This window comes from Vigna unguiculata, chromosome 3, assembly GCF_037176805.1.
Source record: "Vigna unguiculata cultivar grain cowpea cultivar isolate G323 ecotype 2 chromosome 3, ASM3717680v1, whole genome shotgun sequence".
NCBI classification, from domain to species: domain Eukaryota; kingdom Viridiplantae; phylum Streptophyta; class Magnoliopsida; order Fabales; family Fabaceae; genus Vigna; species Vigna unguiculata.
The window spans coordinates 62,322,082-62,346,262 of NC_140794.1; the positions used below are offsets into that span (position 1 = coordinate 62,322,082).

The 24,181-nt window shown below is 35.4% G+C and overlaps 1 protein-coding gene across 25 annotated transcripts in view; it reads right to left on the minus strand.

The window, feature by feature from the left end:
• Positions 1–4,476: 4,476 nt before the first annotated feature.
• LOC114175798 (uncharacterized) overlaps positions 4,477–24,181 on the minus strand; it is a 36,607-nt gene continuing 16,902 nt past the window's right edge. For 5 of the 25 annotated variants that reach the window (XM_085671738.1, XM_085671739.1, XM_085671735.1 and 2 more), the window contains 2 exons: positions 17,493–19,444; positions 14,985–17,039 (listed from right to left, as the gene is read on the minus strand). In XM_085671738.1, coding sequence (XP_085527864.1) covers positions 15,129–15,698 — 570 coding nt within the window. In that variant the 5' untranslated portion in view covers positions 15,699–17,039; positions 17,493–19,444 and the 3' untranslated portion in view covers positions 14,985–15,128. Of the gene's footprint in view, positions 4,896–5,135; positions 6,142–7,181; positions 10,366–11,835; positions 14,447–14,984; positions 17,040–17,492; positions 22,768–24,181 lie in introns of those variants that run through there. The other 20 variants (XM_085671743.1, XM_085671748.1, XM_085671747.1 and 17 more) reach the window with 20 other exon arrangements.

Below are 24,181 nucleotides of genomic sequence, written 5' to 3' on the forward strand. Positions count from 1 at the left end.
ATCTTCCCAACCCCATTTTTTTTTCCTTCCTCTTATCCAAGTAACATATTAACACAACAACAAAATAAATAATGATGGAGAGTATATGCTAGAAACAGAAGAAGAATGACTATACATCAAATGCAAAACAACTATCTACAATAAGAACCTGTAGACAAAGAATAATCAACATTAATCAAAATACCAAAGATTGCTTCAACTATGAGATTAACATTTATTCCACATAGAGGTGTTAAAAGTGGATTAGAACACGTGAGTTAACCTAATTTATCATTGGGTTTGGGTTGGGTTAAAATTGTTTACAAATTTTATTACCGGTTAATTTTTGATGCGGTCTACCAAGAACTCGATTCGCTTTAGTTGAACCTGTGGTGAGCCAGGTTAGTTTGTATTTGGGTTGAGTTGGGTTATTTTTTTTAGTCAACATATTGGGTTGGAAAATTCAAACCTAATATTTTTGTGGTTTTGGTTTGTATTTGGGATTAAACATTATTTTAGATTGTATTAAAGTTTATTTAGATTTTAATCACAATTATAATTTAGTTTTTTTTGTACCGAAGAAAAGGAAATTGTACTTTTTTAAAAAAATTAAGTAAGCCAATGAATCAACCTGTTTAACTCATCAACCCGTGGTAAGCTGGCCAAAAACAAATTTTTTTAACTTGCTGATAAGTTAGTCAGGTTGGATTGACTCACTAAGTGATTAACCCGTGATGGGATAGGTCAAGCCGGGTCGAATAGCCCATTTTGTTAACTCTAATTCCACATGTGGTTTGCTCAATAAATAATTGATTAAATATGTCTTTGGTTCTTCAACTTATAGTGAAAATTAGAATAGTCATTCTTGGAAACTAACCAATTTAGTTCCTCATCTTTAGAAATTCGTGAATTTAGTCCTTTAAATCTTTTTTTTTTCATTATAATACTTTAATTTGTTTATATTCTTTGACACATGATCGCTGTAACATTAGCCGAGAAACGTGTTTGAAACCTCAAATAACCTTAAAAAATATTGATTTAAATGACTAAATCTATATATTTACAAATTTGATGGACTAAATTGATTCAAAGTTTTCAATAAAAATTAATTCTAATTTTTATTAAAAGTTAAAGAATAATAACATATTTAATCCATAAATAATTGAGGTACGATACAAAAGTAATATTACCAAATATTATTTCAATATTATTCTCTTATTTTTGGTTATAATTATTGTCTTCATTTATAACATCGACTATCTATTCATCTATATATATTTCCCTTATTCAACAACTTTTAAACAATTGAAATTCTTTCTTAGTAAAATAAATTTATAACACAATGGAATGACGAGTATTTTTTCTCGCATTCATTAGGCCAATTGATAATAAGGTAGTAAAAGTAATTCAAGTGTGCTATGCGTAGGGATGTCAAAAATATCCGTATCCGCGGGTATCCGCGGATAAAACCCGCAATGGATAGGAAATGTATATTAAAAATGGATACCCGCTACCCGCGGGTACGAGTATTTTTGATACCCGCATGTTAACGGGGTGGGTACGGGTATCATAGTATCCGTACCCGTGGATACCCGTTTCTTTTATATATATATATATATATATATATATATATATATATATATATATATATATATATATATATATATATATATTAGTAAAAAACATTTTGATCTAGTTTGTCTTTTTCCAAGTACACCCCTTGACATTCTTCTCATTCCCTTCTTTGAAATTGGGCATATACATCAAATCTTATATAGACAATGACGTTTATGGTATGTGTGTTGTTAAATGATAGAATCAAAATAAGAATACTTGACACGTGGCATTTGGGGTTTATTATTTGATTATTTTTTAGGAATCAATACGAGAAAGTGAGTTGGTTGATCAAAACACTAATTAAAGAATATCCATTTTGTTTAACGTCATTTTATATTTATTTTTATAATTATTTGGACTTGTATAGATTTGAGTTTGTTTGAACTTTATTTAAAATTTATGACAGTGATGTATTTTATTTTATTTTATTTGAATTTATGATTAAATATTTATTTTTTAAATAATTTTGTAAATACCCGCGGGTATCCGTGGATATAAAAAAAACAGACGGGTACCCGTATAACGGATATCCGACGGATATGGGTACGGATACAGGACGAATATTTATCCAGCGGGTAAGGTACGGGGGAACTACTACTCGTATCCTATCCGTCCCGTTGACATTCCTAGCTATGTGAATGTCATTGTTATACTTAGATATATGCTTTTTCATATAATGCTTGTATTCAATCAAGAAGATATTGTCATGTCTTTTTCATTCGGATCTTATTCTTCATATTGCAAATTTATTTATTGGTTGAGCTTCCACACTCGTAATACATAAGACTCAAATTTCAAGTATGATAACACTAGAAATTACTCTCGCAAAGCTTATACATGTAATATCCACATCCTCAATTATTTTAATTGTTCACATTTACATTAGCCAAACATGAAATATTTATGTGTAAACCATTCCACCTGGAAGTAGCGGACCTTCAGCATGACACACGGCTCCCCCAATTTTTTTTTTATTTAATTTGTTATATATATTTAAATTTTTATTTATATATATTTATATATTTATATATTATTTATATTAAGTTTGTAAGTTTTCTTTTAAAATATCATACATAGTTTCTTTCTATTTTTTTTATTTTGTATCTCTATCTCTTTTTTTTATGTCAATTTTTACTTTCAATATCACTTTTTTTTTAAAATAAAACTGAAACACGATAAAATTGATGAGTTAAAGAATATTTTAAATCAATTAATTTATTTTTTTGAATTGATTTATTTTGTACTTTTTTTAAGTATATGTTTTTCTCTTGCATGTGATAAATTTGTCTAGTGTGTACTAAGTGGTGACAAATTCATATTTTTCTAAATAAGTGAGAAATGATAAATTTATATTAGAAAAATTATGACAGAGTAAAATAATTGATTTTTTTTAAGAAGAGTTATTTATGTACATCAATCAAACTTGAAAAATTTCATGAGAATCCAAAAATGTCCTTCTGTTCGGACAGGATTAGTGAAGTATTAGCAATTATTACACCTCCAAGCATGACTTTTTTGTAACTTTTACTTACATGTGCAAACTAATTAACGTAGGTTAGCAATTATTTAGTGAGAACTTTTCAGAATTAGTACAAGTGGAGGTCGTTGAAGTCACAGTAATAACATTATCACAACAAGAGATCCATCCAAAAATAAGTCCTGGCCAAAATCGATTCCAACAAACGAAACACACCTTTCATAACGTTGGTAAGAGAAAAACCTTTCCACCAACACAAAAAATGAGGAAAAAAAAAATAAGCGAACTCAATTTTCGTCAACGACAAACACTAAACCCACCACTTAACGCCACTATATTCACCGGACCATTACAAACTCCACAAAAAATGAGTCCTTTTTGCCAAAATTGATTCCAACGGCCAAGCATATACCTTTCGTATGTTGGGTAAGAGAAAAACCTTTCCACAACTAAAAGAGGGAAAAAGAAGAATGAAACAATTTTTCATAAAAGTAAAGCCTTTGCACATTTTCCAAACCTTAGAGAAGACGAGAGGTCGAAGGAATGAAAGAAAACAATTGAAGATAAAATTTTTACAAAAATCACTTCTCTTTTTCTTTGATGATTTTTTAGTTTCTCAGTAGTTTCATTAAATATTTAATAAATAAAAAAACTGTCACGTCACATTGTGAGAAAAGTGGTTATTTTTTAATTGTTACTGTATCATTAATAATGGCCAAAAAAAGTCTACATGACCGAAACAGTTCACAAAACCCAAAAGACCTGCACAAGAAAAATCTAAAATATTAAAATGTCATCAATTTGATTAACATGACCGACACCTTTATGTAAAGTATGCTCATGTACAGTAAACATTTATTAAAGGAGAGGCTTGGTGTCGGTCAATAAAGGTGTCGGTCAATAAGGAAATTAAACAAATTTCAGGTTGATATCAATCCAATGTAAGGCAATCTTTTAGAAAGGAAGATCATTTATTAAAAGCTAACAACTTTACATATTCTATGAAAGGCTAAATGAGAGGCTTGGTGTTATCAAGGTTATTAAAGGAAAAATTAAAAGATTTGAAAATATACTTTTCCAGATCAGGAAATACATTCCAAATTAAACAATTAAAAAAAATGACTTTCTATTAAACAACGGCAATACAAATAACTTTCTACAAATAAATTTGAGTGCATACAAAGCATTAGTTCAATGATTACTAAAAAAAATTTTATGAACCAACATAAAATTTTTTTACAAAAATGAGAATCATCAGGACTTCTGATTATTTTTCAAACAGAAAAACTATTAAAGACAATACATCAATCACAATAATTTTATAAAAACCAGTGTAACAGCTTAATAAACAAGTAATATAAAACATCTATATACCTAGAAAATATCTGACAAGCACATCACATTTAAAACTTGCACATACCATTTAAAATATCTTCTCCAAAACTCCAGTATCGCCCATGCTTATAAATACAACAATTCCCATCCAAATCAAACAAAAATGAAAAATAATGAATGGAAAGGATTTGAGCAAACCATCAAATGAAAGAGTAAAGCCCAAAAGAACGACAAGTCCACTTCAAATGTCACTTTGTAACAGTTCTCTTGTAGTGCAAGTTACAGCCAAGATCAGAATCAAACAAACTAGTTTAGCCAATTAAACATTAATCCAGAAAACACAGTACTGTACCTGTAAATAAAACCTTTAGCGAGCACAGAATTTCATGCATCATTTTCACATTTACACCACACTTCAATGCTTGGCTTTCATGGAAAGCCCATGAATTCAACAAAAATATAATCAACTGGGTAGAACATGAACGACCTACAGGAGAAGATGAATTCATAAATTCAAGAATTAAAAAAGCAACGCAGAAACTCCCATAACAAGTTCAAAGATCATAATGTTAAGTTATCAAGTATTCTTGAATAGAAAAAAAGTGACTGATACATGTACCTTCCCACAACTAATACGAGAGACTACAACCATTCTAAATCGACCACATAAGAACAATAGTGAATGGAAATGTAATAAAGCAGTCATTCCAAACTCACAATCATGTACCTTCCAAGTATTATTCAAGCAATGAGGGAGACTACAGCCATTGCCTCCACAACCCAACAGACATCAATAGCAAGTCTTCACTGCAAAGCTAGTCATACGCAGAACTATACAAATGCCAAAGCCTCTCATACTCATATGGTGTCTGTTTACAAACTCCCACTCCACATGTTTAGGACGAAGAATAACTGTGAAGAAAATAATGAATAGAAAGATAATAAAACCTAAATTTTCCTGGATATTATCCATCCACTGCTTCCAAAGCCTGTCCCACACACCAATAGCAAAATAATAAGCTTTTGAGATTGAACAAAATCAGTAAGGGACTTCGACTGAGAAACATAGCCAATAAAAGATAGCATCTGCCTCCACATCCTATCACAAAAAGTGAGAACCCAACCAGAAATAAGTAAATAGGTGTTTATGAGGGTGAAGAGTGCAAACCATATTCAGAATTAGAATAGAACTAGTACTAATGAAAACTCAAGAAAGAGCACAAATACCACACATCGATTGCTTGTCTTCCTAGTACATGTTATGTTACTATAGAAACTGAGGTGAGTTTAAAAATTCAAGAAGAAAACCAATGGAGAAACTCCGGAGAGAAACAAGTAAGAAATCAATCCTTATGTTTGGTGATCAAGTCCAAAGGAAAAGAAATATGAGAGTAGAGCCAACTTAGAAGAAATTAGGTTATCATCCAAAGCAATGATCAGGTTTTCCAATCCACCCCGTAGTGTGCTGATGAAAGAAAATGACAAACAGTTCAACACACAGATTGATAGATGTCTATTGTCAAATAAAATATCACATCCAATTGACTTAAGCTGACATACTATTAATTCAAGACTTCTTCAATCTGGGCACATTCAATTTTTCGCAAACACCATATACTTCACCCAAACCCAACACAACCTTGATGAAAACAGAAACTAGGAATATAAAATCACCAAGTCATTTTATTGGAGAGCCAACTTCTTCCACAAACGCCCACACTTACTTGAGTTCACTGTGAGAACAAAACCAAGCACAACAAATTGATGAAATGAGATCATGCTACACCAATAAAAAGAAGAGAAAACCACTTCTTCTATATAAAAACCCACTTCAACTGCATAAACACCTACAGAGAGGCAAATGGCAGCTAAATGCTTATGTTTATGATCAAATGCCAAACCCGAGTTGTTCAATCAACACGTGCTTAAAAAAATTAATCAAAACATCTCAACACCTAGATCGGATCAACAAATTGTTGGCCATAATTGCATCCTTATGATTGGTTATAAAATCCAAACACTTAACACTTTTGTTTTTCATTCCTCGCATGATGAAATGGTATGAACAAAAATGAACACTTTTGGTAGATTTTTGTCATAAAATATTTGGCCACGAATAACCCATTAGATAATGTACGGGTAAAAAACCAAAACACCAAAACGTTCACAGGATCTCAGAGACTAAATGAGATGCAGATCATTGCACAAAAATCTATCTAAACACTGGCTGCAGAAAAAACAAATCACAACTCAATCCTAATCTTTTCTGATCAAGTGCAACAAAGCGAAGAATGGTTATTGAATCGTTCCATAAATTTTGAATCATGAATTTGAATAATAAGATACATAACTTATATAATATAAGAAAAATTGTACATTAATTAATTTTTTTATAAAAATATTAAATGAAAAAGTTCATAAATAATGATTAATGTAAATAAAAAAATAAGAAAAAAACATTAGAAAAATATAAGAAAAAAATTAGAAAGAAAATATTAAACAATAATCGAAGGATACAAGAACACTTATATATTAATTTAAATAGAACTAAATTTTTCAGTGATAATATTATTTTTTTTATAAAAGTTAGAATAAAAAATTAAAATATAAATATAAATGATTACTGTCACTTTAAATGATAAGAGTAGGGAAGTATGATTAAAATTGTTAGATAAAAGAATATGAGAAAACATTTTATATTTAAAATATTATCTCTCACTTTTATGTTCATCTCATGACTTCATCTTCTTCCCTTCTCACTATTCATCTTCAAATTTCTTTTTACTTTGTATTCTGCAATTCTATTAGTTGATTATCTTTTTCTTTACTGTTCATTTTCTTCACTGTTTATCTTTTTTCCTGAATTTTCATCTTCTTTGAATTGTGACCCAGACCGAATCGCGAATCACACGATTCACATCTGATTCAGCAATTCATGTTACGATTCAGGTTACAGAATGATTCATTAAACGATATATATATCGCTGAAGGAGAATTTTGATTCGGATCGTACTATTCTTACGATTCTAAGTACACTGCAACAAAGTTAAATAACAGACAGAACTCTTAGAAGAAATGAGCTTATCTAGAGCAAAACGTTCTAAAGTTAAAAGATAAATCAGAAGAGCACAGCAAGCAATGGTAAATAAAACATTTGGCTTCACATATCTAAGAACTTCCACGCACCATTTGCACATCTACACCACACTTCATTTCTTGGCTTCCTTGTAAAGCTCATGAATTCAAGAAAAATAAAATCAATTGGGTAAGAAGATGGACCAAGGCCATAAGATGAATTCATAAATTTAGAAATTAAAAAACAAATGGAGAAATTCCCATGACAGGCTCAATGATCATAATGTTTAGTGATCAATTACCTTCCTACAACCAATAAGAGAGGCTACGACCATTCCAAATCGAGTGCATAAAGAAAATAACAAAACAGAGACAACACACATTCCAGATGCACTATCATATACCTTCCCACTATTCAACCATTAACAGAGACAACAATCTACCTCCATTGCCTCCACCACCCAACAGGCATCCAAAGTCTAGTCATTACTCCAAAACGAGTTAAAGGCCAAACAATACAAATGCCAATACCTCCTATACTCAAATAGTGTCTGTCACCACTCCACAAATTTAGCAAGAATCAGAATGCATCCATGTCGCACTAAACTCTCTTTCAAGTTTTTAATTACTCCCTTCTATGTTTTTAACACCTCAACTAGCATATTAAAACTCAAACTCGAGGGCACACCGACAAATAAAGAGCACAAACACCAAATCTGATAGATTGAGAAAACCATATACTTCACCCAAATTAATACAAAATCACCAAATCATTTTATAGGATAGCCCATTTCTTCCAGAAAGGACCACACTTACTTGAGTTCAATGTGAGATGAGCTCATCCTAGACCAAGGAAAAATTGAAACAAAAGTTAGTCACTTCTTCAATAACAAGCCCAACTTCATCAACTGCATAATAGAAAATCCTCTGCAGACAAACAAATGGCAGTGGAATGCCTATGTTTGTGATCAAACAAAAAAACACAAAATGAAGTTTTGAAATCAAATTGTCGAATCTTCTTGATAAATGAAGTAGAAAATAAAGAACCTAGACAACAAGATGAATTCATAAATACAAAAAGAATTAAAAAGCCAATGGAGAAACTTGCATAATAGACTCGAAGATTATAATATTCAGTGATAAACTATTGCACTTGTATAAAAACACGGTGACCGATATATGTACCTTCTTACAGCCACATTCCAATAGTGACCGATATAAGAACAATAGTGAATAGAAACGTAACAAAACAAGAGAGACTACAGCCATTCCAAACACAATAATGTACCTTCCCACTATTATTCAACAAATGAGAGAGACTACAACCATTCCAAACAATAATCTACCACCATTGCAACCCAACAGACATCCATTGCAAGTCTTCACTACAAAACGAGTCAAAGGCGCAACTATACAAATTACAAAGCCTCTTAGAAGAACTCCCACTTAATAAAACAATGAATGAAAAGATAATACAACTAAAAGTTTCTCTGGATATACATCAACTACTTCCAAAACCTGTCTCCCACATATCAATTAGCAAAGTAAAGAGCTTTTTCAGATTGAACAGAATCAGTAAGGGATCACAACAGAGAAATTTGGCCAGCAAAAATAGCATGTGACACCAAATCCTATCACAAATAGTGAGACCCCAAAAGTAAATAGGGTGTGAGAGTTGGGGTACTGAAGAGTGCTTCAAAATTAGAAAAGGTATCGTTGCTAAAGACTTTGGCAAGTGTACCAAGTCGCGCAAGTAGTAACCGGTAAGACCGGGATATCGTTTCCCAAGAGACTCGTGTATACTAAATAATTGTGTAATTAGTGACTAATTTAAACTAATGAATAAATTCATGATTTGGGTTTTTATATGCAAGAAAGTAAATATTTCATAAACAATTAAAATTGAACTTGGATATTTGAAGACTCTAGAAAATGGTAAAGGCTAGAAATGCAATGGATTGATATTGTTGGAGTTAGACTTCACCTACTTCACTCTCATGTATATTAAGCAATAAAACTCTTCTCCATTAATTACTAATGTCAACCCACAAGTTTACTCAAACTCTAATTCCTTAGTTGAATGAGCCTAGGTTTCCTTATTTAGAGTCAATTCCTTGAATCCCTAAATAAACAAACCCGCTTTACAAATTAGGGTTTAAGACAACTAATGGGTCAAGTTCCATTCCTAGATACAAGTTCCATTAGGTATCTTGTTCCAATTCAAGGTTTCAAGAGATATTTTCCAATACCTAATGACCCAAATATCATGCAATGAATGGGTAAAACAAAGCAAGCTTTAAATGCATAAACAAAGATACTAGAAATCAATGGAAGAAACATATATATATTCAACCCATTTGAAAATACATAAGAGTTCAGTGGCTACATCTAACCCCAACAAAAATGGGTTTAGCTCTCCATTGTCATGGAGAGCTCAAGCTTACAAAATGGAAATGGAAGAGGAAGGAGACACAAAGAGGAAGATGAAGCTGTTCCCACAAGCCCTAGCAGACCTCCAAGCGCTCCAAGACGTGTTGTTCGAGCTCCAAAGTGTCCAAGATGCGATTCCCTCCGCGAAAACAGAAGAAAAAGGGGTCACTTGACACATCAGCAAAAACAGGCGCCTGGCGGAAGGGTCTCACCGCCAGGCGCAAGCCACCAAACAGGGGGCAAGTCTTCCCGCTACCGCCCGGCGGTGACTAAGTGCCGCCAGGCGATGACTAACAGTAGAGCCTGTCTGGCGCTTGGCTGGCGCGTGGCTGGCGGTCTGTTCCGCCTGGCGCTGGCTTCGCGTCGCCAGGCGCTTCCTGTTGACATTTTTCTTCTCTCTTTGCTATTCCGGGTCACTCATTAGTCTGGATTTTTGGAACAAAGCTTCCCATCTACAAAAAGGACACAAAAATGGGGATTAGTGATATATTTAGATCAATGTAACCCACAATGTATTTTTTTACAAAAGTAAGGTAAAATTGAGGATTAAGTAGGTTAAAAGCTTTGGAAGAGATGATTTTGCTAATGAAATATAGCTTGGATAATGGTAAAAATTAACATTATCAACTCCCCCAAACTTAAAACCTTGCTTGTCCTCAAGCAAAAAAAGGTAACTTGGCCTAGATGAACAACACAAGTGCAATGATCTAGCAAATCAAGAAAACATATGTCAATTGTGCTTGCTCTTATTTGAAGGATTGTGTAGCACATGTGTTTCATTAGCAAGGCAAACTAAAGCTATGGTGTTCACAAAACAAAAATATCACAAGTGCATGCAAGAGTTTATAAGGGATCAACAATCATGGCAAAATGTTTCCTTGATCAATGGGAACCACTTCTCACAAGAACAAGTGTTTCACTCAAGCCCACTAGTGTATGAATATAAACAACATTCTCTCTACCATCACAATGTCACACAATTTAACTTTGCTTTTTGTTCAAAATGTCTAAGACTTTCACAAGCATGCTATCATCACAAGGTCTTTTATGACTTGTATCGTGGCTAGGCTAAGAAGGAATTTTGATTTTTCAGGATAACAAAAGTACTTTGAGCTAAGAGAGCAACTAATCAAATCATGAAAGTATTTTTCTCCCTTCTCTATTGAACCAATGAAACCAATTCCCAACCTGCTTTCACCAATTTCCTTTTCTTTTCTTTTTCTCTTTTTCTTTCTTTTTTTTTTTTAGCAATTGAATGAACCAAAAACTTTACAAATTTTCTCATGCTCCCTTGTATTAGCAATAATTCCCCCAAACTTGAACCATACTCATGACTAACAATCATTTGCTCTCTCAAGCTCAAAGTAAGGTAGTCAATATCTTCACTATGCTCAAGGTTCAAGGAATGACACATATTATCTTTAAGGCTCAAATAAGACTCAAAGGAAAGGATTGACTCAATTATGTAAAGAAAAAGAAAGATGGCCTTGATCACCTGTAGCATGCAAGTAAATGAATAGCAATTGAACTCAAGCAAAGTCAATTATGAGTTCACAGTGATAGCATTCACACAAATCAACTCTGGGGCACAACCTCTCACAGGGTATTTGGGTTCCACAATTGTCAACATATGCCAAAATCATTGATCACAATTAAACTCAAGCATCACTATATCAAAATGAGAACAACCACAAGCTCATGCTCACAAGCTCATTCAAAATCATTTCATAACAAGCACAAAAGATGATCATAAAAAGTAGTAATTCAATGCAAAAGATTAGTTCACCACAACCAAGTTACAAAGTTCTACACTAAGCTAAAAAGTTCAATACTATCAAAAGAAAGTTAAAAAAAACTGAAATCTAAAAGCATAAAATAAATCAGGACTATCAACAAAACAAGTCCTGCAAAAAGTGAATCACTCTCTCCAAGTGCTCAGGCGTCATTCTCGCCCTCTTCATCTAGATCCTCCTCCTCATCCTCTGCAGCAGCTGAGGCTCCACCTCCCCCAGTAGTAGTGGCCTGGGCCCCAGGCCAAACAACAGTGGCAGCAAACTCCTCAGCTGATGGGGTGTGCAGCTCAGGAATAGTTAGGGAGATGCCCCTAAGCATGTCAGCATTGGTCATCCCCATCCGGTATAAGGCTTGCATCTGGGGTTCCAGGAGCTGAAGGTGGTCGAGCTTGGCCTCCAAAGCCTGCAACCGCATGTCAATGGTGGGTGTTGCCTCGGGCTCGAGGTCTGGCTCAGGCTCTGCCTGTGGCTGATGGCGCCTCTTGGGTCTAGGAGCAACTGAGCAGAACCTCTGAAAATATGAAAAGTCCAGGTCCTGCGTTGCTTTCTCCAACGGGGGTACAGAAATATCCACCCCTGCCAGGCTGCAAAGATGGGTGATGAGAGAGGGATGGCCAAGAGCGGCCTTGCCAGCAGCGTTGGCACACCGGTGGATCTCATTTGCAATAAACTGCCCTACATCCATCACCCGCCCTGTCAGGATAGTGTATAAAATGGTGGCGCGTCCCTCCGTAAGATCAGACACATGGGAGCACGGGGAGATGTTGGCGTGCACAAATGTTGACCAGAAGCGGGCCAAGGGGTGAAGGGAACCTCTTTGAATCGTACCCCTGTGAAATCCTTCACCCGCCAAGCAGAGTGCTTGGAGCAGCTCTCCAGGCGCCACGCCCTCATCATCCAACACTGAAAATTGGCACTCCACATCATCAGCCAGCTGGGTGCCCAAAAACTCATTGATCGTGTCAGCATCAAAGGACACCCTTTTCCCCCGCACATAACTGAGAAAGGTAGGGGCTGTTGAGGTGGTAACCTTGGCGTTAGCATAGAATTCCTTCACCAAGGTTACACTAAAAGTGCTAGGATAGCTACCCAGCCTTTCCTAGCCACGCCTGATCAACTCCAGCTGAAATTCGTTGACCTCCCCTGGCTTAAGAATCACTTTCCTCTCTGCCACCAACTTTCGTTGCATGACTACTTGGAAGCGGTCCTCATTATCCTTTGTGAGGAAGTAATGAGAGTAAATTATCTCCTTTCGCTTTGGCCCTTTCGAAGGGTTGCCAACGGGAGGTCACTAGCCGCCAGGCGGCGTATCAGCAAAATGCCACTGGACCAATTTTTCTGGTGTGGCGCCAGGCGGGCGCTAGGGAGCCTCCCGCCAGGCGGTAGCGCTGTGCGAGCTATGGTTGGGCCTTTTAAAATGTGTTCTGACCTGGCCCAAACCCTTACCCCTTATTACTCCCGCCTGGCGCCTTGCTCTCATTCCTCACCACTCTCATAACCCTAACTCTCAATCTCACTCTCTACTTCCCAATCTCTCTCAAACTCAAACCCTAATCCCAAATTTGAACCCACTCTCGTTTCCTCGTGCCTTAATCTCACTCCCATTAGCACTACCGCCACACTCTCGCCAGGCGGGCACTACTCTGCAACCTCTCCACACACCAACCCAATCTCACAGACTCCCCAGTTTCTCTTCTTGCAACATTCTCTCTTGCATTCAACTCAAGTAAACTTCCTTTTTGTACTATTTTCGTTCTAGCATCTTGTTTTGTTACTCCATTGTCGATTCATTAGCTTAGGATTTACGTTGCCTTCATATACATGTTGTTTCTGTTGTTTTTTGTGGTTATAAACTCGTGTTTGCTTTTTGGGCTGCCATTGTAGTTGGTTTTTCTGCTGTTCTGTACTCATTCACTGCAATTTTTGGCTGGTCTGTTATGTACCGCCTGGCGGTGACCTTTTTGGCCTGTTTTACCGCCAGGCGGTAGCGCCCAGCAGTACTCGCTGCTGGAAGCTGGCGCCTGGCGCACGTATTGGAGGGGCCAGGCGGTGGCCCCTGTTTTTGCCTCTTTTTGTGCTTTTCTTGTGATTGTAGCTTGGGTTGTGAGGCACCAATGCTACAAGGGTTTTTGCATATGAATAACTTGACATTTTGTTGTTCTAGTTTAGTCTTTAGATGAAATTAACTCTCTTTTTGATTGAATCTCTCACTCCAATGCTAACTTTAAATTCCCTCTTTGTACCAATGTTTATTTTGCAGATGGCATCCTCCTCAAATCCCAAAAGAATGAAGACCACCGTTGGCAACCCTTCGAAAGGGCAAAAGCGAAAGGAGAGAATTTACTCTCATTACTTCCTCACAAAGGATAATGAGGACCGCTTCCAAGTAGTCGTGCAACGAAAGTTGGTGGCAGAGAGGAAAGTGATTCTTAAGCCCGGGGAGGTCAACGAATTTCAGCTGGAGTTGATCAGGCGTGGCTGGGAAAGGCTGGGTAGCTATCCTAGCACTTTTAGTGTAACCTTGGTGAAGGAATTCTATGCTAACGCCAAGGTTACCACCTCAGCAGCCCCTACCTTTCTCAGTTATGTGCGGGGGAAAAGGGTGCCCTTTGATGCTGACACGATCAATGAGTTTTTGGGCACCCAGCTGGCTGATGATGTGGAGTGCCAATTTTCAGTGTTGGAAGATGAGGGCGTGGCGCCTGGAGAGCTGCTCCAAGCACTCTGCTTGGCGGGTGAAGGATTTCACAGGGGTACGATTCAGAGAGGTTCCCTTCACCCCTTGGCCCGCTTCTGGTCAGCATTTGTGCACGCCAACATCTCCCCGTGCTCCCATGTGTCTGATCTTACGGAGGGACGCGCCACCATTTTATACACTATCCTGACAGGGCGGGTGATGGATGTAGGGCAGTTTATTGCAAATGAGATCCACCGGTGTGCCAACGCCGCTGGCAAGGCCGCTTTTGGCCATCCCTCTCTCATCACCCATCTTTGCAGCCTGGCAGGGGTGGATATTTCTGTAACCCCGTTGGAGAAAGCAACGCAGGACCTGGACTTTTCATATTTTCAGAGGTTCTGCTCAGTTGCTCCTAGACCCAGGAGGCGCCATCAGCCACAGGCAGAGCCTGAGCCAGAGCCCGAGCCCGAGGCAACACCCACCATTGACATGCGGTTGCAGGCTTTGGAGGCCAAGCTCGACCACCTTCAGCTCCTGGAACCCCAGATGCAAGCCTTATACCGGATGGGGATGGCCAATGCTGACATGCTTAGGGGCATCTCCCTAACTATTCCTGAGCTGCACACCCCATCAACTGAGGAGTTTGCTGCCACTGTTGCTTGGCCTGGGGCCTCATCCATATCTTGTTGAAATGCCGAGATTTCCTGTTTTCCCTTATTAACCTTGGACTGGGGAAAATATTTGCTCAAGAACTTTGCAACCACATCATCCCAGTTAGTGAGGCTATTTTCAGAAAGGAATTCAACCAGGCTTTTGCAGGTCCTGCTAGTGAGAACGGGAAGAGACTCAGGCGTATGGCTTCATCAGGAACTTGATGGATCTTCACAATATTGCATATCTCCAAGAATGTGGCCAGATGAGTGTAGGGATTCTCATGAGACAGGCCATTGAACTGATTACTCTGCACCAGATGAATAAGAGCTGGCTTCATCTCCATGTTGGTGGCATTGACAGTTGGCCTAGCAATACTGTTGAAGTTAATATGGCCTATGAACGCTGCATAATCTTCCAAAGTGCGTCTTTCACGACCTCTACCATCACCATGAGGATTGTCTGTCATTTCTTCTGGAAAAGGATTATTCTGAGAAGTAGATGAAAGAGTGTCTAAATCAGAAGAGTGATGGGCAACTTGTTGTGCTTGAGCTCGTCTTCTCCTTGTGGCACTATTGTTTCTGCGGGCAATTTTCTCTATCTCGGGATCAACAAGGAGTGGTTCTGAAGATGCAGTCCTCCTTGTACGGATCCTACCCTGCATAAACTATAGAGCAACAACAAAAAACAAGCTCGAACTACAAGTTAGCCCAAAAATAATGTGCGTATATAAGTAAACAAAAACAGTAAATATGCACAAAAGAATTTAATCTAAATAGGTCAAAAATCACACAAAAGTCTAGTATTAGACACGGATCCCCGGCAACGGCGCCAAAAACTTGTTAAAGACTTTGGCAAGTGTACCAAGTCGCGCAAGTAGTAACCGGTAAGACCGGGATATCGTTTCCCAAGAGACTCGTGTATACTAAATAATTGTGTAATTAGTGACTAATTTAAACTAATGAATAAATTCATGATTTGGGTTTTTATATGCAAGAAAGTAAATATTTCATAAACAATTAAAATTGAACTTGGATATTTGAAGACTCTAGAAAATGGTAAAGGCTAGAAATGCAATGGATTGATATTGTTGGAGTTAGACTTCACCTACTTCACTCTCATGTATATTAAGCAATAAAACTCTTCTCCATTAATTACTAATGTCAACCCACAAGTTTACTCAAACTCTAATTCCTTAGTTGAATGAGCCTAGGTTTCCTTATTTAGAGTCAATTCCTTGAATCTCTAAATAAACAAACCCGCTTTACAAATTAGGGTTTAAGACAACTAATGGGTCAAGTTCCATTCCTAGATACAAGTTCCATTAGGTATCTTGTTCCAATTCAAGGTTTCAAGAGATATTTTCCAATACCTAATGACCCAAATATCATGCAATGAATGGGTAAAACAAAGCAAGCTTTAAATGCATAAACAAAGATACTAGAAATCAATGGAAGAAGCATATATATATTCAACCCATTTGAAAATACATAAGAGTTCAGTGGCTACATCTAACCCCAACAAAAATGGGTTTAGCTCTCCATTGTCATGGAGAGCTCAAGCTTACAAAATGGAAATGGAAGAGGAAGGAGACACAAAGAGGAAGATGGAGCTGTTCCCACAAGCCCTAGCAGACCTCCAAGCGCTCCAAGACGTGTTGTTCGAGCTCCAAAGTGTCCAAGATGCGATTCCCTCCGCGAAAACAGAAGAAAAAAGGGTCACTTGACACATCAGCGAAAACAGGCGCCTGGCGGAAGGGTCTCACCGCCAGGCGCAAGCCACCAAACAGGAGGCAAGTCTTCCCTCTACCACCTGGCGGTGACTAAGTGCCGCCAGGCGGTGACTAACAGTAGCGCCTGTCTGGCGCTTGGCTGGCGCATGGCTGGCGATCTGTTCCGCCTGGCGCTGGCTTCGCGTCGCCAGGCGCTTCCTGTTGACATTTTTCTTCTCTCTTTGCTATTCCGGGTCACTCATTAGTCTGGATTTTTGGAACAAAGCTTCCCATCTACAAAAAGGACACAAAAATGGGGATTAGTGATATATTTAGATCAATGTAACCCACAATGTATTTATTTACAAAAGTAAGGTAAAATTGAGGATTAAGTAGGTTAAAAGCTTTGGAAGAGATGATTTTGCTAATGAAATATAGCTTGGATAATGGTAAAAATTAACATTATCAATCGTACATTTGAGGACATGCTTACAAAGAAAGAGCACAAACACCAAAATTTGATGATACAACATCATCATCAAATACTTCACAAGATAAGCTACACACACATGGCTTGTCTACCTAGAAGATGGAACTATAGAAACCACATGAATTCAAAAATTCAAGAATGAAAACCAATGGAGAAACTCTTCAAAGAAACAAGCAACAAACCAATCCTTATGTTTGGTGATCAAGTCCAAAGAAAAAGAAATTAGAGTAGAGAGCAAACTCAGAAGAAATGTGAACCTTCACATGATTTCAGAGACCAGATGAGACGCAGATCATTGCACAAAAAACAATCTAAACACGGCTGCAGGAAAAACAAATCACAATTCAACCCAAACCTTCTGTGATCAAGTGCAACAAAGTTAACTAGGAGATAGAGCTCGTAAATTACTTTGGTTCTTAAGAAATTAGGTTATCTAGAGGGAAACGTTCCAGCTTGACGTAGATTGTAGTGCTTAAACAAATCCTATTCCAAAAACATTGTTGTTTATAAAAAAGATATCGAATTAATATTGGAGATACTTGTAGAAAATATAAATAACTACCAAAGTAGTTCTCCAAATTGCCGAGTAAGAAAATTGGGACAATTCCTGATACAGGAACAACAAGGAAAACATCCAACCCAAAACCCACACAAGAAAATAGCAGGTTCATATAAAATAGCAGTCACTCATAGCAGGCTTGATGAGATAAAACCATGCAGTTCAATAATTCAAAAACAAGGCTTGAGGAGATAAAATCATGAAGTTCAATAATTCAAAAATCAGGGTAGACGTCAATGCTAATAACAATCCAAGTCAATACATCAATCATAAATAATTTTATAAAAATCACTTCAACTCTGTAATAGCCAAATGATCAACAACACATCTATCTATGTAATCCAATGCAATAATAAAAGCAGCAATCAAAAATACATAAAATTCCTAGAAAATACCAAATAAAACTACACAGACAGACATATATATATATATATATACAGACATATATATATATTATATACATATATATATATATATATATACATATATACATATATACATATATACATATATATACATATATATATATATATATATATATATACATACCAGAGCCTGTCTTGTCAAAGCAAGAGTCAAGTAAAGGGAAAATATAGCTAGTCCAAACCTGGAAGCTCAGATAAATTAGATTATCAAAAGAGCTGCTGTCTTTTTAAGTTAGCTTCCAGCTTCATTCTGATAGTAGTGCCCAAACAAATCCCATTCCAAAAGGAATGATGTCAACAAACGATATCCAATTAAAACCGGAAATACTTTTTCGTCAAACAAAAAAACACTACCATGTAATAGTAAAGGGTGACTTCACATTTATGGAAACAAGAATATCAAATACTGCCAACCATACATTATTGAAAATTGAAAACAATCAACCTAAAACCCATAGAACATAGCAAGTTCAGAAAAATCACATAAAACCAAGGCAGCCTTAGCCACTCGTAATAATAACAATTTCAAAATGCCCTCTAATCGGTCACATGCTTTCATGATCAGTTTCAAATTCTTTCATGATTTTTAAAACTCAAAACAGGAAAAGAAGTATCAGCCTCTATGTGATGGACAGGAAAGGGATTAACGCAATCAGTTCAACAAACAACCGGACTTGGTAGAGAAATAGAATAATTAACAAAGAAAAATATTTTATTCAGAGTAGTTAGCAGTTCTAATTCATTATAACATTTCTCGTAGAAAAAGGTCTTCCAACTCAACTAAAATAAACAAATTCTCCAAAACTCCATTATCACTATTGTAAGAAACACATCATTACCATCCCAAATTCAAACAAATAAAGAGGTCTTGAAAAATTATTAAAAGAGTACAAGATCTCAATTACAAGAAGTTATCCAGAGAAGACGTCAAAATTGAGTAAAACCTTTCAAAGCAAGAAAACCATACCATCAAACCAGAGAGTAAATCCCAACCGCACTTGTCCCAAATGCTCATCCTAAGTGCCTCTTTTGAACCAGAAACCATCAATAGAAGCATGATGATGTCAAACAAAACAAGTCCACCCATTAAGAAAATAAATCAGAATACACATCCGGGAACCGGTAAATAAAACATTGAGATAGAAAGGTCAAAGCCAGATACAAAGATCATAGAATTTCCACCCTCCATTTGCACACCCTGCACCCCCTTCAATTCTTAGTTTCTCTGCAAAGCCCATGAATTCATGAAAACTAAAATCAATCTGGGAAGGAGTTGAAGGACCTAGAAGATAAGATGAATAAACAAATACAATAATACTCCATTTGCACACCCTGCACCCCCTTCAATTCTTAGTTTCTCTGCAAAGCCCATGAATTCATGAAAACTAAAATCAATCTGGGAAGAAGTTGAAGGACCTAGAAGATAAGATGAATAAACAAATACAATAATTGAAAATCCAATGGAGAAGTCTCATAACAGTCTCGATGATTCATCGATCAAGTATTGCTCTTCCATAGACAATCACCATCAGTAACAAATGTACCTTCTTACAAACAATAAGAGAGACTACCTTAAGCACATAAGAAAAATAGTAAATGGAAACTCAATAAAACATAAAGCATTGTTGTAAGAAAAATAATCTACACCTGCCTACACGATCTAGTGATAATCCTTGCGATAAAAAGTGATAATGCTTGCATTATTCAATTGATAGTTAAACATCTTACAAGAGCACACCATATAATTCAATCCAACAGATGCACATCGATCAATCTTTAAACACCATATAATAGATCTTTAAACACCGTATAATTGAATCCCTCCCACAAAAACACACAATATAATTAAAAATCAAACGTTAAACTGATTCTGTGTGCTTTTTGTGCTTTTGTGGGATTGAAATCAATCCAGAATTTCCTTCACTCCCCGCATGGGCTTTGCTTGAGATAAGGAAACTCATATCTAATCAGGTCTACTTTTGCTACTGTAGAAGGAAAGGATATACGGTAACCCTGTCTCGAAAAAAAACTTAAAAATATAAGAAACTAAATTAAGCTTGCACAACACTGTCAAAATAATTTCAGTATTAGAACCTGTGGAAGAGTGAAAAAACAGAATTGAAGGTTTGGTTATGCCTCGAAATAATGACCTTCGTATGCTACTAATGACCCCGCTGCATTTTTTCTGAATTGTGATATATACTTGTCCAAGAACATCTCCTCAGACAAGCATAACACATGAATATAACTGGGGACTTTCTTGCAGAGATTTTTTTATTTCAACAGCTGGAAAACTTCATCAAGAAAGCATGCGACCGTCCATGGTGAATAAGGACAGACTTGGGCAACGTACCTGTATGCAAGAAGAATTTCATCCAACTTTCGACTTCTTCTCTGAATTTCTAAACAAAGTCGGGGTTCTTTTGAACTTTTGCGGGCCCTCATCCTTGAAAAACCCAAAACAATTAACTAGTTTCAGCTTTCACTCAAAGGTTTCATCGCTCAAACAACTTAATGTATGAATTGCAAGGACAACCATTCTTGAATTGCAAGGAAAAGCCTTGGATGAAGTTTGAGTAGCAAGGCAAGATGAGTCCCAAGAATGCCACACCTCTCCAAAAAGACGACATCCTCCATAAACCTTTTGTACTTTGGGAGTATCCAGCCACATCTGTGTAACACAAAAATGAAATCTTTCTGGTCGCACACAATTTTCCTAATAGCTTCAACTGAGGGGACAAATGTTCTTTTGAAGCTATGAATCAAAATGGAGGGATTCTTTGAAATGAAGCTGCATAACTCGTAACCCTGGAATCCAGACATCTGAAAGAACTGAATTTTGGTACTCAAGATTTTGTCACTGCAAAAAGTAACTGGGATCTTTGACGAATCAGGGAGTGGCCGACCTTAGAACAATGATAAGGGGCCCCCTTCAATTTTTTTCTCCTTCTATATAATATTAATATATATATATATATATATATATATATATATATATATATATATATATATAATATTTCTTTTAATTTTAATGTATTTTATGTATTTAATATTTTCAAAACTTTTATATATTTATCCTGAATTGTTTTAATATTGAAGTTTTAATTCGTATGTCTAAAATTTTAATATATTTTTTTTGTAAAATTTAAAAACTAAATAAATATAATTCCTTTAACCTAATTACTAACCTAATTAGGTTAATTTTTTTAATGTGTCAAATGTATTCTATGTTAATACTTGAACTATTTACATTATTTTTGTAAAATTTATTATTGCAATGTATTAAAATTTTAGACTCACAAATTTCAATTTAAATGTCAAAGTTCAGAAACAAAAAATAAAATATACTTAATCCTTTCTTTTGAAACCCTCTAAATTTTGTTTGTCTCAGGATCCAACACTGTGTAATTGTCTCAGGATCCGACACTATGTAATTCAAAGCGATTAAAAGTACATTATGTACCTAAAAAATATCTGACAAGCACATCACATATTTCAAAATTACATACGTTGTTTCATTATATCAAACTCCATAAACATTGTTCCTAATAAGAAAACAAGGAAATCCGATACTGCCAGCTTACCAACCAACTAAATCAAAACTCACGGAAGACGATCCCATAAAACCAAGGTAGCCTTTAGTCACTCTAAATAACAAGCTAAGATCGGTCATCACGTGCTGTTTTAAACCGTTCTACTCAAAAACAAAGAGAAGTCTCAGACTCCTTGGTGTGTGCTGAAAATAAATTCATGCAAACAAAGAATAGTTATCTAGAGTTGTTAGTAGACTTAATTCCCCATGCCATTTCAAGAATCGCATCCTGAAATTAACAAATTCTTCTCCAAAACTCTAGTATTAGGCATGCCAGAAATACATCAATTCCTATCCAAAATCAAACAATAATGAAAATAACGAATGGAAAGGAATTGAGCATACCATCAAATCAAAGAGTAAAGCCTAACAGAACTTGTCAACCACGCTCATCCCAAAATGCCTTTTGTAAACCCAGAACACAAAAATGTAGCAACCAATATCAGATTCAAGCAAACAAGTTTAGCCAATTAAGAATTACTCCAGAAAACACAGCACTGTACCGGTAAATAAAAACCCTTAGCCTCACAGTCCACAGATTTTCCATGCACCATCTGCACATCTACGCCATAACAGTATTAATCAAAACATTTCAACACCTAGATCGGATCAACAAATTGTTGGCCATAATTGTATCCTTATGATTGGTTATAAAATCCAGACACTTAAACACTTTTGTTTTTCATTCCTCGCATGATGAAATGGTATGAACAAAAATGAACACTTTTGGTAGATTTTTGTCATGAAATATATGACCTCGAATAACCCCATTAGATAATGTACGGGTAAGATACCAAAACGTTCACAGGATCTCAGAGACTAGATGAGATGCAGATCATTGCACAAAAATCTATCTAAACACTGGCTGCAGAAAAAACAAATCACAACTCAATCCTAATCTTTTCTGATCAAGTGCACCAAAGCAAAGCATGGTTATTGAATCGTTACATGAATTTTGAATCGTGAATTTGAATAATAAGATACATAACTTATATAACTTAAAAGATAAAATAAGTAAAACTCTAAAAAAATCACTATTTTCTTGTAAAAAAATAAAGAATATAACAAAAATTATACATTAATTAAAATTTATTTTTTTATAAAAATATTAAATGAAAAAGTTCATAAATAATGATTAATGTAAATAAAAAATATAAGAAAAAAACATAAGAAAAATATAAGAAAAAAAATTAGAAAGAAAATATTAAACAATAATCGAAGGATATAAGAACACTTATATATTAATTTAAATAGAACTAAGTTTTTCAGAGTGATAATATTATTTTATTTTATAAAAGTTAGAATAAAAAATTAAAAAATAAATATAAATGATTACTGTCACTTTAAACTGTAAGAGTAGGTAAGTATGATTAAAGTCGTTAGAAAAAAAAATGAGAAAACATTTTATATTTAAAATATTATCTCTCACTTTCATGTTCATCTCATTTTCATGTTCATCTCATGACTTCATCTTCTTCCCTTCTCACTATTCATCTTCTTCAAATTTCTTTTTACCGTGTATTCTCCAGTTCTATTAGTTGATTATCATCTTCTTTACTGTTCATTTTCTTCACTGTTTATCTTTTTTTTTTTCCTGAATTTTCATCTTTTTTGAGTTTCTTTTCCTGTGTTTTTTTCTAACTTTTTCAATTTTTTTCAAACATCATGAATTTTCCTGTAATTCTTTCTAGTTTTTTCAATTTTTTTCCTTCATCATAAATTGTGATGCAAACTGAATCACGAATCACACGATTCACATCCGATTCAGCGATTCGGGGATTCATATTACAATTCAGATTACAAAACGATTCATCACGCAATATATATCACTGAAGGAGAATTTTGATTCAGATCGTACGATTCTAACTACACTACAACAAAGTTAAATATTGCGCTGCTCAAACAAACCCTATTCCATGCTGTTTATAAAAAGGATATCCAATTAATATTGGAGATACTTGTAGACAATATAAAGAGTACCCAAGTAATTCTCCAAATTGCCGAGTAACAAAATTGGAACAATTCCTGATAAGAAACAGCAAGAAAACAATCAACTCAAAACCCACAGAAGAAAACAGTAGGTTCATATAAAACCAAGAAAGAACCAGTCCCTCGTGGCTAGGTTGGACAAAAATAACTTAATTGTATTGTACTTAAGTTAACTGTATTATTTTAAATTAAAAATAACTGAATTATTAATAGTAAAATTAAACTGTATTATTTTTAAGTTAAAGATTAAAATACTGTACTCAAAACAGTTAACTGTTTAGACCAAGCATATCTAAATAGATATTATGTTTACATATAGATTTCTGCGTCCATCCTATTTAGGATTAGGAATAGGCGTAATCGAACCTGTGAATCAGCAAG